Genomic DNA, 18,715 nt, shown 5'->3' with positions numbered 1-18,715 from the left:
GTAATATTTGGATCAGTCAAACCTCCAGAGTTTAAACTGGGGTAGGTGTCTCATGGGTCTGATGGCTCATTGTATCACATACATATCTCTGTACACAGATGAAGTTAAAAAGATCCTGAGGCCCTCACTTTAGGCCACGTAATCGGAAAGGACAAAAAGCTCATGGTTTCAGACAAGAATGTAACAATAAATTTCAGCAGAGAAAGATCTCTCCTTGTGAAACTGTTAGATTGGTATCTTCCTTAGTTTAGCATCCTTTCCACTCTTACTGCAACTCACTGTGTTACTTTGAGCCCATTTCCAATCTCATCTGGATTAATGCATGTACTCCAAAACACTCTCCTTGACCCAGCTCCATGCTGCCCACCAGTACAGCTAGCAAAAAGACCGTGTCGTGCTTCAAGCTGTTAACAGAGAGTTTTGCATTTAGAAAAGGATCTCTGTGTTCGACTCTTTTTCCTCACTTTCCACTCAATTATGTTAGTACAGTTGCTGCCTGCATTCAATATTTAAGTTTTTGTTTGTTTGTTTGTTTGTTTTAAAGCAACATATCACACATTTAATATGCTATTTTATCTCAGTTGCTCCCGCTTGAGTCACAGGGAACTGGCCACTTTCCCTAAAATTCAATTTACTGCTGTGAAAGGGAGAGTTTAGGCCCACAGCTCTCTGCAGGCAGAGAAGCCGCCGGCTGTTTTTCGATACCCGTGAAGAAAAACCCTTCCAGGCAACCCTGAAAGAAACTTTTCTCCCCCCGAAGTCGCAGCGCCTCCCCCCGCCGCCCATCCCTACCCGCAGGGCCGCCAGCAGAGGGCGCCGGAGCGGCGCCGCGCACGCTGAGGCTGCGCGTCCTCCTCGGAGGCAGCGCGGAGCTGGGCCGGCCCTCGGCCTCTGCCAGGTGGGGTTCCGCAGCCTCGGCTCTCACGGGGTGACGGCGGCGGGGGCTGAAGGAAGGCGCAGGGAGGCCTGTTGGGAGGCCTGTTGCCGCGGGGCAGTCCTGCTTGGGGCTGCCGGAGAGGCGCAGGAGCGGGGAGGGCCGCGGTGGTTAGTTCGCTGGGCGCTCGTCTCTTCCTGTCTGTAGACGGCGGTGCAGATTTGGGACGTGTCGGGGGGGGGAAGTGGGGCGAATACGTGGTGGGCCCGTGAAGGAGATGGAAGGCGGTCGGTGCGGGGCCACACGGCACAGCTGATGCAGGCCTTGCTGCCGTGTTCTGCCGTGCCGCGTCATCCTGATCGTTAGCAAACCGAAACACACTGCCAGTAATTCTTTTTTCCTGTCTGGCCGTACATGCTGTGCCAGGGCCTCGCTGCCCTCTGAGTAAAGAGTTTTTTCCTAACATCCAATCTGAATTTCTGCAGAAGCCATCATTCCATTGCAGAGGGCCCCCAGATTGATGAGATGTCATCTCCTGTGGTGAGGCCATGCTGGCTGTTTCAGATGGCTTCCTCATCTTGCATCTGCCTTAATATTTCTTCCAGGAGGATCTGTTCCATGATCACACCACACACAGATCACCAGGCTGTAGTTTCCCAGATCAGACAAATGCCTGTCTGCTCATAGTAATTTCATTTTCAGGACTGTATATACATTCATGGAAAGAAAACAGTATGTAATGCATAATCTTATCTAAATGTGTAGGTAATTTTGCATATAAAGCAACCAGAAGGACATGGCAAGAATCTGTCAGTGATGCAGAGCTGAGACTCAGCATACATGACATCGTCGATAGTACAGAGTTAAAGAGAAACTCAGCCGTACTTATCTGTCAGTGACTGATGCTAAGGTAAAGTTTTTACAGCTAATTGTCTTGTCCAAATAATGGCTAGTTTTAGTCTCACACCTTATTTTTCCAGCATCCCAGGATATAGGATATAGGAAGTTGATTCAGTTTGGCACTGCAAAATGCACCATAGGCCAAGTTTGAAGTCAGAAGTAGCATCAGTTAAACTATTGTGTAATTTCTTCATGACAGAAGACAAGTATGATACAAATATGAGCAGGATGTGAACGCTGCATGGCACTTCCCTGGCTTTTTGTCAGTGGTGAAACTGGCTAGAAGTGACCTGTGCAACTGGTCTCTGTCTCCCAGGAGCTGTGCTTGGCTCAGTGAGGGCTGGCACTGGGAATGTGCTGGTTCACCCGGTGTTGGTGTGCATGTGCGGAGAGCATGGGCCTCTGAATGGTGAATTATGCAGCTACAGTAGGTTTTCCTGGTGAAAACCCTTTCCCTTTCAGTGCCTTCTGATCAGTAGCAGCTATGCTTGACCCTACACAACAGAAGAAACCTCCTGGGTTTGTGCACCACCACAGCTCTGGGGCTTTATCCCAAACCTTAACCCTTTACTTAAAAGAAGGTTACTAAACCCCCCTGATATAAGTGCAGATTTCTGCAGGAGCAGAACCATAGTTACACTTAGTAAAGCTCGACTTGCTCTTTGCTACCACCTTGCTTTATTGCAGAATAAATGCAGTTGTTCTGGCCGCTGCCCACATACAGATGCTGTTCAGCAACTGTAAGCTTCAGAAACATAAGAAGTCGAGCTGCATCTTCTGTACTGTGGGAACATGACAGTATGACAGTATCTCACCCTTCTTCTGGGCAAGGTGTTTCAGGCTGCTTTGTGCTGAAGGAGCAGAGCACATCTGGAGCCTGGGCTGAGACTGGCATCATTTCATAAATCTCATTATTTCTTTGAGTCTTTATGCAGCTGGCGTTACAGCATGGCCTCAGTGTTGTTCTCCAGGTATGAATAAATTGGCTACCAGGATTATTCAGTCCTTAGACTGTTTATGAAAACATCCAGCCAAAGTCTGTAATCTCCTGCAAGGCTCTTCTTTTAGTCATAGTACTGGTTAATGAAGATTTGCTCCTCAACTCTAAATATGGCATTGCTTATGATTATTTGAAATTGCTGGGGGAGTAAGACACTGGACTGTTGTCTTTATTCTTGTGAGATCCTGAAGCTCAGCACTGATAGCAGTGCATCCACTTGCATTTATTAGTTGGTGTTTTGCCACCATCATCCAGGCTCAGGTTGGGATGGAGGGGTCTAAAAGCAGGGATAAAGAAGCTAACTGGTCATTTTATGTACATCATAAGTGGGGGAATAAATCTGTGGATATCTATCTAGGCTTTACTCATTCTGCTGTTCACTAAATAGTATGGGGGCAATTTTCCTTGTTTTGAAGGAACAAAATTTGCCTTGCTAGGCTGGCAACAAAGGCTTTCATTTAAAAGCAAAAAGATTCTGGACATTGAGTTTTCCACCCAGCTAAGTGAAACAGGAGCGCTGCCCCATGGCACAGCTGGCAGCAGTGTGGCAGCACGCACTGCTCTGTGCCTGCTGCTGGCGCTCCTGCTGGTACTGAGCCTGGCACACACAGCTGAAGAACCCTTCTTGTACCAGGCTGAACAAGAAGCCCCAAGGCCTGTTCACTGCAGGATATTCCATTCTGGGCAACACTTTCTATGTGGACAAGGAAAAGAGAAAAACCAACATTCTTTCGTAGTATCCTGAAATTTGTCCCATTCGGGTTGTAATTTTCAGAGGTAATACCTTTTTATTTGTATTAGTTCTGTTGAAACTTCTGGGGATGTGACAGATCGCCTTTGCCCAAGTCCCCTGGAAAAAACTGTTGTTTCTGACAGCACAGTACAGCAGGTGGAGCTGGAGATATGATTTAGCAGAGGGTTGTGAGAGTTAGGGTACTGTGGTTAGGCTGTGGTTGGACTTGATGATCTTTGAGGTCTTTTCCAGCCTGGGTAATACTATGATTCTATGATTCTTCTCTATTATCACTCACATTTGTTTATACTTAACTTTGAACTTGTGCTGTTGCATGGTATGTGTGTGGTCCTCTGCAGTTAGTAGAACTATAGGCAAGTTCTGCTTGAGTGGAAAATGAACAGAAACAGCTTGACTTTATGTAAAACTGACTAGATCACTACAGTGCATAATCTGATGGTAAATATTGCCTGTGCTGATGTTCTCTGTGCAGACTCCCTTTTGTTTCTGTTCTTTGCCTCTGAGTCCCACAACGTCATTTAAAGATTCCCTTAAGATTCAGCTGGGGAGGAAGCTCTGTTGTTATTAGTCTTGCTATAGTTGGATGACTTCAAGACTCCAGTTTGCCAAAGAAATACTTTCTATTAATTTTCTTAAACTTCTCCAAAGAAAGCAAGAACATATCCGCATCTTTGGTAAATTAATTTGCTGTCGCAGGAAGGACTCGGTGATGTGTATGATTTTACTATGCTTTTATTAACTTATTGTAAAGTTAAATTGTCTTGGCTGCAGCATTTTATTCACTGCAGGAAGCATTATGTCAGTATTCCGATTAGGTACAGATTCGTTGTTTGAAGGAATAATTTTAAGTAGAATATGTCAAGCACTGCAGCGAGATTACTGAGGTTCAAAGCACAGCACTTTGCATTTTGTTAATATCACATAATTCTTACTAACATATATCAAGTTGAAACTGTTATGCATTTATGTCAGTGTTTGTATTATAGAATTTATTTATTATTATTTATTTTTCCTTGCATTTCAGCAAGGAAATGTACATTTTTTTAATGGAGCTGCAATTCTTGCACTACTTCAAACTGTTTCTGTTCTGTCACAGAGCAGTCTGTTTTTCTGATTAAAATGCTGATCCTGTGAACATCCTGGGAAAACAGTTTGATTGCATGTTTTAGAACTGCTACTGAAGAACCACATTAAGCTTAAAATTGAATTTCATTACTTATAGCACAAACCAATTAAATCATGTGTTTTATTTTTGCCTTAGCAGGACAATGATATTTTGTTTTCTGAGCAGAACAGTGCAACTAGCAAGTACCTCCAGTCTACTAGGAAGGCAACTCTGTTCAGCTAGCACGAATAAGCCAGTGTTGACTCTGTTCACCAAGGTAAAAATAGTTTTCAGAATGAAGCATCAACGTACAGAAATCCTAGATGAAATGGCTTGACCTTTTGTGTAGTTTTGGTCATTTGCTGTTAGGGTGTTTTTTACTCTTGACTTTACAGCACAGTCCTCTTACAAGCAAGCAGCTACAAGCAGCAAGTGGAGATTTCAGGGCTATTCACTCTCAGTGACACCGTGGTCTGTTTTCTAGTAGAAAATTGTTCTCTAACTGCGTGTGTTTCAACCTGCAAATGGACATCAACGATGAGTTTTCATACCTAATCTCCTCAAGACAAGCATAAACAGGCAAGATAGGCTCTTCAAAGCACTCATTTAATTTCACTGCTATGTTTGAGACTGAAAATATGTCAAGAGAAGTATTGATAGTACATGAGGAAAAAGAAAAGCCTGCTATCACCTTTTTTTCTTTTTTTTTTTTTCTTAACTGACTATAAAGCTAACAGGAATAAAATGCAAGTAAACCTTTGACTGGGGCACAGGCAGTTAGGATTCTTAAACACGTGGAAAACTGGTGTGATGAGCAAGTATGGTCATCTGTGAGCTGCTGCCTTCCACAAATTGTTATTAAGGGCCTGCTTTATCTGCAGAGATCTCTACTTTTAGACAGACTGGCACGCTGCATTTAACTGCATTTGTGTTGTCACATAGCTTCTGAGGTCTTTGGCAGAACAACTAGAAATGCAAAGCACTGGGAATGCTGATATCAGTGTTGCAGTACTTGTTAGTGTTGGATCACTGGGTGATTTCCTCTTCCTGCACAGTGTTGGTTCCCTCCCTAGCTGTAAAGGATTGTTTAAACTGCGTAATGTAGGAACAGGTTTTAAAAGTCCTCATCAGTTGTTTCTTAATCTGTGGAATGCATTCTTTAAGAAGGACGGTACTTCACAGCTTTTTTCTCTCCTTGCTTGATTCAGCATGAATTCATTCTCAAAGCAAATGTGATAAGGTAGGGAATAATGAGCTTAACTTTAGATTTATAGTTGGGAAAAAGCATTTTTTTATGATCTTGTGTCACAAAACCTTAAACTAGCAATACTGTGTGAAATCGAATTATCTGTGTGTAGAGTTCAGGTAGCTTTCTAAACTGTCCTCTTTGGTTGAGTGTGTTTTTTATGTAAAATGTTTTTCTCATATCCCTGGCAGTTGCAGAGCAGAAGACAGTCTGCTTTAAAACTAATCACTGCTCTTATTTTACACTTATTAACTGTATTTCTCCCTCCATCCAATTTTTAAGAATAAAAAGAAAAGAGGAAGAGTAGGCAGGAGAGAGCCGTGGCTTCTGTGACCACATCAAACTAGTAGATGCTGGCATTGCCAAATGGTTTTCCCCTGTGTTGGCTTTGTTTATGCCAACACAGGCATTCATGCAACAACTGCTCCAGGTTAAAAAAAAAAAAAAAAAAAAAAGATTTTTTTATTTTGCAAGGTTAGCCGAAGTCAAATCAGTTTTCATGTGTAGTTTTACTGTGTAACTGTACAAGCGCTTACGCTAGCACAAAAGTGGTGGCAGGAACATAAGCCTGCTTCCTTCAGCATCAGTGACAGCTTAAAATGAGCACCAAACTGCAGGCAGAGTATGCCACAGAAATGAGAATTGTCTGTAGAAATGAAATTTTCCTATCTAGCATGTGTACTGTCAAACAGATCCAGCTAATAGTACTGCACAGGTCTCTTTAGGAAGGGATTTTTACTGTGTCAGCAGTAGGAATCCCACTTGCTGCAGTAAGATACTTTCCATATGGGAAGACCGTGTGAGACAACTTCAACCAGGCAGCCCTATTACAGAACGGGATAAAGTTGTGGCAGAGACCCACTAATGTACTGACTGACTGAAAAATGTATGGTAATATAAGTATACCATTTAAACAGATTTCACTCTTAGTGGAGTTAGTTCATTGATTCCAAACCAGTGCCAGTCATATTAGTATTATATAGTATTGACACTTGCTGTCTAAGCAGAAGCAAAAAATGTATTCTTTGCTAAGAATCGGTGTTGTTTTTTACATGCTTTTGTGTGACCGTTAGAAAGCTTGCTACAAACTTGGGAGACTGAGAACATCCTAATAACACTGCAAAGTGTCTGTCTCTTGGAACTGGATGTGAAGGATTGATGTGAAGAATTGATATGCAGGATTCTGGAGCCTTTCTGTCAGTTACTGATGTAATTTTGGGTCTGTAGTATTTCTGTCTTTCCAAAAGCCACAAGCTAAAACTCAGACATGGCTGATCTTTAGCACCTTGCATAGGTTTTCAGAGCATAAGAGAGCATCATGTCTGTGCATGAAAAACAGTTTAGATTGGATCTGAATTGAAAGTAGAGTATTTAATCCAAATGAGTGTACATACAGGAAGTAAGAAATAGCTACTTCAGATTAACTCTATGTTTAAAGAAGCCCTAGAAAGATTTTTAAGTGGGAAGGAATAAGTGTTTTCCAGATGTGAGTGATGTTTCATGACAGAGGAACCCCTGTATGGTTTGCTGTGTGAATTACAGGCCAAATTCTGCTACAACAGACACTGAAACAACATGCCTTTGTATGAGTTGCTGTTTCACACGAGCAGTGCTCTGACAGTCATGATATATGATGAGCAGAAGTCAGCTGTATAGCTACAGAGGAAGACTAGGGAATTTTCAGAAAGGAGAGGTTTTCTTGTACTCTGTTGCAGGCCAGAGCTGTTTGCCGGTGTTTGCAGTCTGGGAGGTGACATGTTTAATATGTCATGCTATTTTAACTCTCCTGTTTTTGCTGTTTGAGCTGACTGTAGTGACTTGATTTGAAGTGGAAGTTAGTTGTGTGAGTCCCTCTCTGTCCTGTCTCCACTTCTGACAGGAGCATTATGGGCAGTTGTTTCCAGCTGGAGATGGCAATGCTTTCAATACCTGCAGCTGATAGCCTAAAGAAGGGGTGTGTTTGTGGCCTTGTAAACCGCTATGACCTTCTAAACCTTTGGAATAGTGGTTGAAAATGTTTATTTGTACCATAAGAAAAATAACAGTGAATGTTTAATTTGTTTTTGTCCATACTGCGAGGATAAAAATTTAGAAAGCCTTAAGACATGAGAAGAATGGGGGAGGGAAACCACAGTTACAGTAATGATCACACCTGCCTGTTATGTACTTTACAGTACAGTTAATTTATGTGTTTTACTTGTGCTTTATGACAGTCTCAATTTTTCCCCTCTAGAAACCTTGTCCTCTTTGTGATGAAGCAAAAGAAGTGCTTGAGCCATATAAGAGAAGGGTAATGTATTGTAATACTAAGTACATTTTATATAGAGAAAAAGTAGTTCATGAGGATTCTTTCTTTGAAAAAGAAAGTTGCTTGGATTTATTTGCATCCATTATTGCGCCAGGGCAAGTTTAGGTTGGATATTAGAAAGAACTTCTTTACAGAAAGGGTGGTTAGGTACTGGAATGGGCTCCCCAAGGAGGTGGTTGAATCGCCATCCCTGGATGTGTTTAAGAGCCGCTTGGATGTGGTACTCAGGGATATGATTTAGCAGAGGTTTGTTGTTGTGGTATTGTTTTGTGGTTGTTTTTTAAGAGATAGGCTACTGGTTAGGCTGCGGTTGGACTTGATGATCTTCAAGGTCTTTTCCAACCTGAGTAATTCTATGATTCTATGATTCTATGATTCCTTCATGGGTGACCTCTTCAATACAATTTCAGCACTGATTTCCATTAAATTAATTATCCAGAAAACATTTTGAGACAGTGCAGCTCAAATAAGTGCTGGCAAACTAAGCCATCATACATTGCAAGAGTCTTTAAAACCACTGCACTTGTAAATACTGTTTCCCTGTCTGACAGGAGTATACAGTTCTTATGGAGCAGGTGTTTAAGCACAGTTCTTAATGTTCTTTGCTCAGGAAAGAAATTGTCAGTAGTAGCATTTGAAAGGTATTGCACTGGATTGCTTGACACGAAGCTATTGTGTTGCCAGCTGCATGTTTGTTGTAACTAATATTCAAAGGAGGGGGATGCTGCAGAGGGGATCAAAAGTACCCTTCTGGACTAGAGTGAGTCCTTTGCAGATGGCTAAGGAACATGGCTGCATACATTTTGTTGCCACAAAATGGGCAATTTTTTGCAACATAGAAAAATAAATCAAAAAGCGTTTCAAAGTGAACCTTATTTCATTTCTGAAAAAGAATCTTGATCAAAAGACAAGCCGGTTTTCTTTTCCACTGTCTAGTAAGTACTGACATATTTCTTTCTGTCACAGTTTATTTTGCAGGAGGTGGATATTACCCTTCCAGAGAACTCAGCATGGTATAATAAATACAAATATGACATACCTGTTTTTCATTTAAATGGAAAGTTCCTAATGAAGCATCAAGTAGACGTTCAAAAGTTTGAGGACCAGCTTACGAAGCTGGAGATGCATAATGATGGAAACCATTGAAGAAAATACAGTTGTTCGGGTGTGGTTCTGAATTGACTGTGCAAAATAAATGGTGTGAAGAAATAGTATTCGTTATCTGGCCTTACTTTTCTTAGAAATTATTGTACCTGTGTCCTAAAAACACTGGGTGACTCATATTCTATTTTGTGTTAGTCATTCAGTCCAGCTGCCTCAGTGGAAACTGCTACTGTACTGAGCATCTGCTGTATTCCTAGACAATGGCTTTTCATTGATAGAATAAATGTTGGTCCACAGCAGCAGAGAAAATGAAACATGCTTTGAGATTGTCCATATGTGTAAGCTGCAGGTCTGTAAGAGACACAAGAAGTATAGGAATCTGTCCCAAGTGCTTATTTTGAAACGGAGAAGGCGGCTGTAAATGTACTGTAAGTGAAAAGGACACTTGATTAAAGCCAGCATATTCTTAATGAAGGAGAGTTGTACCTATAGAACAATCACCATAATTTCATAAAGCGTTTACTTACACATAAACACTTGAGTGTTTTTTTCTCATGGGGTGAACATGTTGCACTTAAATTATTCTGTCTTTTACCACAAGCTTTGAGCTCCTTAGTACTAGAGTTACTCCCCATCACAACTGAGAAAGAAATAAGAAAATGAGTTACAATAGAGACAAATGAACAGGATCTGTAACGGAAGCAACATTTATTAATTCCAAATTAATTTCTACTAATGCCATTCACTTCAGACTATAAAAAGGCAAGCAAGTAACCAGATATGCTTCATGGATGGACAAATGCCTTTTCTACAACACAGCAGAGGTGGGCTGCTGCAGATGAGAAACAGACAATCCACACTGTGAACATTAGGACTGTTTGCATGGGTTGTAGGGTGAGTCTACACAGGATGGAAGTTGATGGAGAAAGTAGTGGAAGATAACTGTACCTCAGAAGCAGTGTAGGGCTGATCCTTCATCTTTTCCCTACAAACTCCTTGTTTTGCTGTGATGGAGCCAGATTTAAAGATCAGTAGAAATCCTGGAGACTGCCAAACTCAGCTCCAAGCTCATTGCTTGCCTTTTCTCCCCTTAAGGATGGGAGCCTTCAAACATCATCCTGCCTGGAGAATGCTTCACTGCAGCTGGCCAGAGAGAGACCCTCCATCTTTATGGCCAGGTGATCAGTGAGGGTGAAACAAACCTTCAAGGCGGAGGCCAGCATCTCCTGCCTACTTGTCTTGTGGAATTGTTTAAATGAAACACACCAATTGCTTGTCCATGAGAAGAAGCCTTGTCAGAGGAGCTGGTCTGGAGAAATGAAGCCAGAGATGCTTGCTTTCTGGAATCAGGCCTCTCCCACTGAGGTGGAACCCATTGAGTTTTGGACTGAACGTTCCCTATAGCAAAAGTCATCCATGAGGTTGTGCTTCTCCACAGCCACTCTTTAGTGACCAAGCAATTGGTCAGTGTTTGTATGAAATTTGGATCAGACGGGACGGTCAAGAAATAATTTCAGAGGACACAGAACAGCAACAAGAATTTTAACAGCTTTTTTTTTCCCCCCTTAAATTTCACATTTGTAGCACAACCAAAAGACATGCAATATCTTCACACATATATAACATATAACCTTCATATATATACATACAACACAGTGAGATGTCTCAACTAGTAATTATGAAATGACCAGGAAAATGGGATTTTTAGATATTGAAGTGATTGTACACAAAGATGAAGAGAAGAAATACTGCATGAACTGCATAAGCAGTGATGGAAGACAGGGCTAGGATGGGAAGGTCACTCCAAGAGACAGCTGGACTCGGCCACCTTCACATTGCATGTTATGGAGGTGAGAAGAGAGAGTCAGAAATAGGAAAACTGAGAAGAGGAAAAGCGGAATAAATATTGCTGTCATCAGGCAGTCTTAAAGTAGATTCTGGTTGGACAAGAGACGTGCCAGAAGAGTGGGTGTAAGAACAGGAAAGAAAGAAAAGCTAATTACTAGGTATCTTCAAACGTGTCCATCACAACAAATCCAACCTCTTTTCTCTTTGTTTTCTGGCACGAGTCTCTAACATTCTTTAACCAAAAACAAACAAAACCTGGAAATAGGTCAGGTACATATTTACTATTCCAAGGCTGGATATTGGTGCAGTGCTGTACCCAGATATTTGAATTAACATCATTGCTGGGTTAGACATGCTCTAAAGCTCTGCATTTAGTTGCATCATCTGATGCTTTGGCAAATGCTTGTGGACTCGTGAAGTAGCTGATAGATGTGATTTTAACACCTAGGGTGGTCACTTTATATACAACGATAAACCCGCTGTTGTGCTTAATGAGGTCAGTGAGGCATCCAGAGAAGGCATACACAGTACTGCAGCGTGGGTCTGCACCGCCTGGGCTTTTTAGGTTAAATGAAGCAGATCCTCGGCGGCTGGGTATTCTTGTTGAACAGCTTCAGCACGGATTAAAACTACAGCGTTGCTGATGCAGATGTTCCTCCATTCTCCTTGGGTCTCTGTGGCTCCTCCTCTCAGACAAAGTCTTTATCTTTTATGTGTTACTGGTTTCGACATCAACCATTTGCCTCATTTTCATTTTAAATGAGGGGCAGAGTCTTACTGCCTTTCTTCCCCGTTCTCCGAATGCCACATCCACTGTAGGCTTGCTCATCAGCCTGCAGCTTTCCCTCTAGGTTGTACACAGTCTGAAAATAGGGATAGCAATCCCATGCAACGTGCACATTCAGGGACGCTTTCCTATTTTAGATACCTTTCTCGGAATCCAAGTCCCTGCGGGAAAAGCTGCATCCTGCGAGCTGTGTAGCGCCCCTGTCACATCCTCGCACATCACACAGACTGCTCGCTACAGTCTCCCGTTCAGGAGGCTGCAGGGAGCGGTGCCATTTGCTCACCTTACAGGATTTCTTTTAAAGCAAACACCTTTGTTTAAAAAGTGAACGAGCGTTTAGTTTTTGAAGATGTTGCTTCCCACTGCGGTGCGGTACAAATAAGAGCGGTGCCTGAGGCTGAACGTTTACGTTCCCGGTTGCAGCGTGACTGTCACAACGGTAACGCACGGCAGCCTGGCTCCGTGGCACGCGTCCTTGAGCCGTGCTCGGAGCCTTCTCCCCACGCAGGCAGTCAGTCCGCCCGCACGTGCAGGCACGCAGCCTACTCGCTGTACTCCTGCGAGGAGCGACACACGAGGGCGCCGAGAATTTCACTTCCCAGCCTCTGTGCTGACTGAGCAGTCACCACTTGCTTCCCAGCTGCCACCCGCACCAAATATACTCTAAGCGATGGGGAAAGGAGCAGAGCGGAGAAGGAGGCTGTGATTTCCACCGCACCTCGTGGCACAAGTCACCCCCGCACGCCGGTTGCCTCCAGGTGCAGGGCGCGCACGGCAGAGGTTGTGCGCTCCTTGCAGCCCTCGGGGAGAAAAGAAGAGGGAAAAGGGCTCAGCCCCCTGAGCACAAAGGTAAAGAGCAAAGCCGCGATCATGCTCGCTGCCGGCTACGGTGCGGCGGGGAGCGGCGGGTGGGAACGTGCCGCGACCGCCGTCCCCCTCTCCCTCCTCCCTCCGCAGATGTGCGCCCGGGCGGCGGGCGGCCGCGGTATGTCATGCAGGTGGCGGCCAAGGACGGGCAGCTGCTCTCCTCCGTGGTGCGGACCCTCGCCACGCAGAGGCAGGGAACGCGGGGAGCGAGCGGCGGGGTGCGGGCGCGGAGCTGGGTCGCGGCTGCGGGGAGCGGAGCTGGAAAGCTGTGTCGGACGGGGTAGCCCTGGGCTTCGGCGGGACGCGACCCGTCGCGCTGCTGTGGAGTTGCTCCGTGCTGCTGCGTGCGTGACCCGGAGCCCCGAAAGAGCTGTTCCCCCTTTACTTGCAATAACTTTTTCAAAGCCGGTGGCTCTGAACGTTCCCGTGGGGAGCGGAAACGGCGCAGAACTGCGCGCTCCGCCGCGCTTCGGTGCACCCCGCAGTCCTCTTCGCACCGCTGCCGCAAGGAGCCACAGCTGGCACCGCCAGCAGCTGCGGCGGGGGGAGCTCGAGCGTCGGGAAGCCGCTGTGCCCCCTGAAGAGAGATTCTTCCCTATCGCAGTTGGTTAAGTTCATAGTCTGTAGGTTTTCTCTAGAAGGAGGAGCACACTTTGCACACAGAATCATAGAATCACAGAATGGCTTAAGCTGAAAGAGACCTTTAAGCCCATCCAGTCAGCAGGGCTGCCTAGTCGCCCACTAGACGAGGCACATCCCTGAGTGCCTTCAGGGATGGGGCACCCACAGCTTCCCAACAGCTTCCCAACCTCTTGTCTGGAAGTTTTGGACGTTCTTGATGTACTTCATTTTAACCCAGATTCGTTTCCTCAGAAGAATTGTGTTTCTTAACTATGAATATGGCTTTATGATTGGGACAGTATTTACTCAGTTTTTAAAAGGGTGCGAGTTGCCCTCCACCTTTTTGACCTCAGGGCATTGTAACATTGTTCTGGGTGGTAACATATGAAGGCTGTGCTCCCCTGTCTTTGTCTGATGCTGGGACATACAGAATAATACAGGAGGAAAAGAAGTTTGGTATTGGTTTTGATACCTGTTTATCACCCTCTCATTTTTGCCTTTTGCCCCTGATGCACTGGGAGAAGTGCTCTGTGTGTTGTTCTTCACTAAGTCAAAGAAGTACGCACCAGGGGTACGCAAGCATTCCAACTCCATGGGTGTTTATCAAAGCTTGTTCGGCATAAAGCATTGTTCTTTACATTCTTCTTTGTCTCTATAGTTTTGGCCTCCTTTGTGTCAGAAGTGCTGCCCTGTGTGATGTTGCAGTCACTGGTGAGAACCACTTGCTGCCAGTCACTTCACAGGGTTAGTTATACAGGTGGCTAGTGTGCTGCAGGCAGGTGTGGAGCGACAGGGGTTGACAGCTAACCAGGAGCTGTCACACTCCCTCTGCATGTTCCTGCTTTTGCAGGGATTTTGGCTCAGTGCATGGGCTGGTACTCCTCTGCCTCTGACTTTTTTATTTCACAGCTACTCGTGAACTTGCTCACAGCAGCCACATTGGAGATGTATAGGAAATGGACCTGGGGGTATCGATTGATGCGCGGCTGAACATGAGCCGACAGCGTGCCCAGGTGGCCAAGAAGGCCAATGACATCCTGGCTTGCATCAGAAACAGTGTTGCCAGCAGGAGCAGAGAGGTGATGGTCCCCCTCTCTGTCCTGCAGGCAGCATTTCCTACCTGCAGGTAGCAGAGACCACCCACAGGAGCCAGTCAAATGCTGCTGCTTTGCCTAATTGGGAAGACATTCACGCAAAAATGGAATGGTGGCTTTACAAAACATGCACTGAAAATGAAATACTGCTTCTGTCCAGTATCACAAAATCTTTTTTTCTTGACACATCTTGAAATCTTTCACTTGTTAGAAGTATCAGGCGATATATAACTAAATAAGTTCAAAGAGGGTAAGAGGAAAACGGAACAGCGGTCATGTTACAAGATTAAGTATTGTTTAATTGGACCTCCAAGAGATGTCACTGATTTTGTGAGCTTAGCATGCTCTGTTGTTTGTTTTTGCTATCATAACGTTACTAATCCTGTATCTAGATACTAACATTGTATAAACCAGAAAATGAACACTACATCTGCCAGCCACTTGTACTACCACAGCTTGGTAGAGCACTATGTTTCACACTCCTTTCCAGCTGTCAGGCTGAAAGGTCCGGGTAGCAAAATCTGCTGTGGTATGATAGCTACAGCCTGCAGTACTCTGCTTCAAGCTTACTTCTAGCCCAGTGTTGGTTCCTGTCTGCACTGTCACTTATGTTTAGGTTTGTTGGTTTTTTTACTGTCCAGAGGGACAGTAGCATACATTAATGAGTTCTTGGAAACAAATATATATGTATGCCAACACTAGTTGTTTGGGCCCACACATAGCTAAAATGCACAGCTTATTATTTAGATGAAGTACCACTGGTGTTACATCTACCTTGCTCCCATGCCCCTCCACCCTTCCCAAGAACTGGTGAGATTTCCACTAGCACGGATTCAGGGATGACTGATACTGAAAATATGGGGGAGTTTAAACAACACTGAGACATTTTATATCCACTGGAAAGGGAAGAGCAGCTCTGATAACAAATGCTACTCCCTCTCTGGCCCCATTTTAAACTGAAATCCTTCTTTATGAGCTGTTACACATCTTAAAGCAGTCATAGCTCATCCACCTTCCAACAGTTATTCAGACTCCAGTGGTATCTCATCACACCTCTGGGCAGATAGAAGAAGACCCCCGAGGGCATTGGTGCAGGATGAAGTGTGTGCCACCGACATACTGCTGGGAGGACTAATGGGGAGCCAGGGGCACACTGCGTCTGAGGAGCAGATAATAAGCCAAACAGAGGAAGCTTCAGTTCAGCATAAAGTGATTTGATACGCTGCACATTCTCTGTACCTTCTCTCACAGCGCTACTCAGCCTCCTGCTCCAATAAGGGGGAAGTGAGCACAGGAGAATGACAGAAACTGAAGAATAATATTGGCACAGGAACAAATGGCCATTAAAAAGTTTAGGCTGTGTTTCTGAGTGGTTTCTATTTGCCAGAGAAAGGTCATGGAACAGATTTCTGAAGAGAGACTAGGATAAAAATCTTAATGGTCATACAACAGAACTTTTGCAATTCATGATTGAGATTATTAGAGTTTGATGGCTTGTACTTATACAGTGAATCAGATTTCCTTTGCCATGTTAACAAGGCCATCGTAAGTTTTTATATAGGAAGACATAGAATCATCAAGGTTGGAAAAGACCACCAAGATCATCCAGTACAACCACCCACCTACCAGCAATATTGCCCACTAATTCATATCCCTTGGTACAACTTTTAAATGTTTCCTGAATACCTCCACAGTGACGTGTGGAATCAGACTCTATAGCCAGAACTAGGTTATAAAGCAGGTATGTGTTTATTCAGTGCTGGGCACATGGGGGATCACTCCTCCTATCATGTGCATTGACAGAAGCGTTGGAAAGTTATAGGGCGAGCATATACATATTCAAAAGATTTCCAAGGAATCATTAACATATTGTTTTTTTTCCAGGAACTCATTTACATGCTGTCCCTCCTACTGATGCATACGCAGTCTGTAGTGGGGGTCTCGCCCCTGTGATCATTGGGATGAAGTCAGAAGTCTTCCTCAGGTTGACCTTCATTCACTGACCCAGCTCCTCCAATCAAACCAGTCAAAACCAGTTTCTTTGGCTACCTTTCCCTTTTGTTTGCCCAGCTGCATTGTCTCCACTACAGAAATATCAACATGTCCCACTGGTCTTTTTCTTTTGATTTTCCTCAAAGCCTAAGATACTTAATCTTCCTGTGAAAGACCCCTATTTACCTGAATCCTGATTTCAACAGATCCCTTGGCAGCCCAACCAGAAGCACAGAAGCAGATTTTCTTGCTGCTCTAATGAAACAGGAGATGACGACGTATCTGAACAAGGGGGAGAATTTGGTGTGTTTTTGTGGGGGAAGATGTAACTGGGAGCAAGTCACCAAAGAGCTTATCAGACTCTTTGATAGACCCTACCACTGTGAAACCCTGGGAGACCAGAGTGTGAGACAAAGAGCAAGAGGTGTCTGTTTGCATCTGAGGGTAGACAGGAGGTTCTTTTGATAAGCACTGATAATCCTGTTACTTTTAAGAAAACTTTCTTTATCACTGTTGTTTGGGAGAAGCTAGTACCAATTAAATGACTAGAAGAACTATTAGAGGAACAAGGAATTTCTGTTTGAAGTGAACAGTATCTAAGATGTTGAACACAATAAAGGAGAACCATTCTGATACAAGAAAGTAGGAGAGCTCCCTAAGTCAACTGAGTGCTGCCATGACCTCTCTTCCTCTCGCAGAGTGAGACACCACTGCTGCATCTCTGGTGAAGGAGAACAGCTCATCCTCAGTTCTCCCAGTCCCTGCAGCAAGAAGGCCATGGCTGCAGAAGAGCCATGGACATGCTCCATCTGCTGCCATGTGCGACAGGACGTCACCTACGCGATTCCATGCAATCACATGTTCTGCCTTGGCTGCATCCAGCGCTGGGCGAGGCTGAGGGACAGCTGCCCACTGTGCAGGACGGCCATGCAGACCATCCGGGTCTCTGTGCAAGGAGTCGATGAGGACATGGAGCACATCATCTCCCCGGCTGCGTTGCTAGCGCCCGTCGGCTTTGGCACCACCACTGCCACTGATCCTGACAGTGCTGAGGCATCTTTTGCACACACTCCATTACCACCCGTTGAGCTGATGGCTGCAGAGCCAGTGAGGGTGGGCGGCCTCCTGCCAGAGGAGCGGGCAGCACTTTTCAGGGAAAGACAAGACATCCTCAGTGCGGTGCTGCCCTGGCTGCAGCAGAAATTGTCAAACATCCAGCTGCTGCACCGCTGGCAATTCAACTGGCTGAAGTACATGTTGGTGTTACACCTGTGCCAGGCTGGGCTGGTCAGGAACGCCCAGGTGCAGATCTTAGGGTGTGCTGGGATCCATCACCACACTGACACTGACATCGTCATTGAAGCCATCCAAGACTGTGTGGCCAGGAGGCCTGGAGGCTGCTGGGCCTTGAAGACCCCAGAGCTGCCCAGAACAGGAGGACGGCCCCACAGCTTCGTCTGGTTTTGCTGCCACCCACCAGGGGACTTTTGGCCCCAGCGCCGCATCCTCTGGCAGCTTTGCAGGTACGGATGTGGAGGAGCTCCCCGGCACATCCAGTGGAGCCCTCGGTGGGGGTGTTGGCGAGCTCCCCGCTGTACCCAGCCCCAGAAGTGGGGGCAGGAGGCAACTGGTCCCTCTGAGCAGGGCCTCAGTCGAGGCAGGAAGCGCTCAGCTGGGGAGCCCCGGTGCCCCACAGAGAGAAGGGCCCACAGCACCCAGGGCACCCCTCAGCCCCACAAGAGGGCTGTCTCACTTTATCAGAGAGGGGAGATTCTTCGCTGTACCTGGAATACAACTGAGACACAAGTCACAAGCAGCACCTGCCTGGGCATTCAGGTTTTCTGTATGGTTCCCTCTCTAGAAATGTGCCCTCAAAAGGCTGCCCATCGGCCATTCAGCAGCTGCTTATCTCTAGCAGGTGTTTATCTCTCTTTGCCCCTGGCCTTCACATCTTCAGACTAAAGACTTATGGATTTGCCCATCTGTTGCAGTTGTCCAACAGCAAGCTTTGCGTCAGGATCTTCTGAAACTCTTCCATCAACAGTGATGAAGACAGGCTACTCCTCTGGCTGAGACAGGCAACCCATCGTGTCACTGTGCTTGGGTCACCCCTGTCTTACCAACATGGGTCAGACCTTTCACCCACCCCCAAATTGGCAAGACTGTCTTAACTATAACTTCATCTGCTTGGGTTACTGGCTCTACTGCTTGTAAT

At 45.2% G+C, this 18,715-nt stretch overlaps 1 protein-coding gene across 4 annotated transcripts; it reads left to right on the top strand.

The window, feature by feature from the left end:
* The first annotated feature begins 803 nt into the window (after positions 1 to 803).
* Positions 804 to 9,822, top strand: CZH5orf63 (chromosome Z C5orf63 homolog). 4 transcript variants are annotated; one of them, XM_072359447.1, is made up of 5 exons: positions 823 to 898; positions 1,640 to 1,784; positions 4,793 to 4,910; positions 8,113 to 8,169; positions 9,154 to 9,750. In XM_072359447.1, the coding sequence occupies exons 2-5, from the start codon at positions 1,777 to 1,779 to the stop codon at positions 9,331 to 9,333; spliced, it is 363 nt and encodes a 120-aa protein (XP_072215548.1). In that variant the 5' UTR covers positions 823 to 898; positions 1,640 to 1,776; the 3' UTR covers positions 9,334 to 9,750. The 4 variants fall into 4 exon arrangements, with proteins under 4 accessions (XP_072215549.1, XP_072215548.1, XP_072215547.1 ...); XM_072359446.1 differs by having other exon boundaries at positions 4,790 to 4,910; XM_072359448.1 differs by lacking the exon at positions 1,640 to 1,784 and having other exon boundaries at positions 804 to 898; positions 9,154 to 9,822.
* The last annotated feature ends 8,893 nt before the right edge of the window (positions 9,823 to 18,715 follow it).

Source organism: Excalfactoria chinensis, chromosome Z, assembly GCF_039878825.1.
Source record: "Excalfactoria chinensis isolate bCotChi1 chromosome Z, bCotChi1.hap2, whole genome shotgun sequence".
Taxonomy (NCBI): domain Eukaryota; kingdom Metazoa; phylum Chordata; class Aves; order Galliformes; family Phasianidae; genus Excalfactoria; species Excalfactoria chinensis.
The sequence above is the reverse complement of the archived record's forward strand: the minus strand, read 5'-3'. Positions and strand labels throughout refer to the sequence as shown.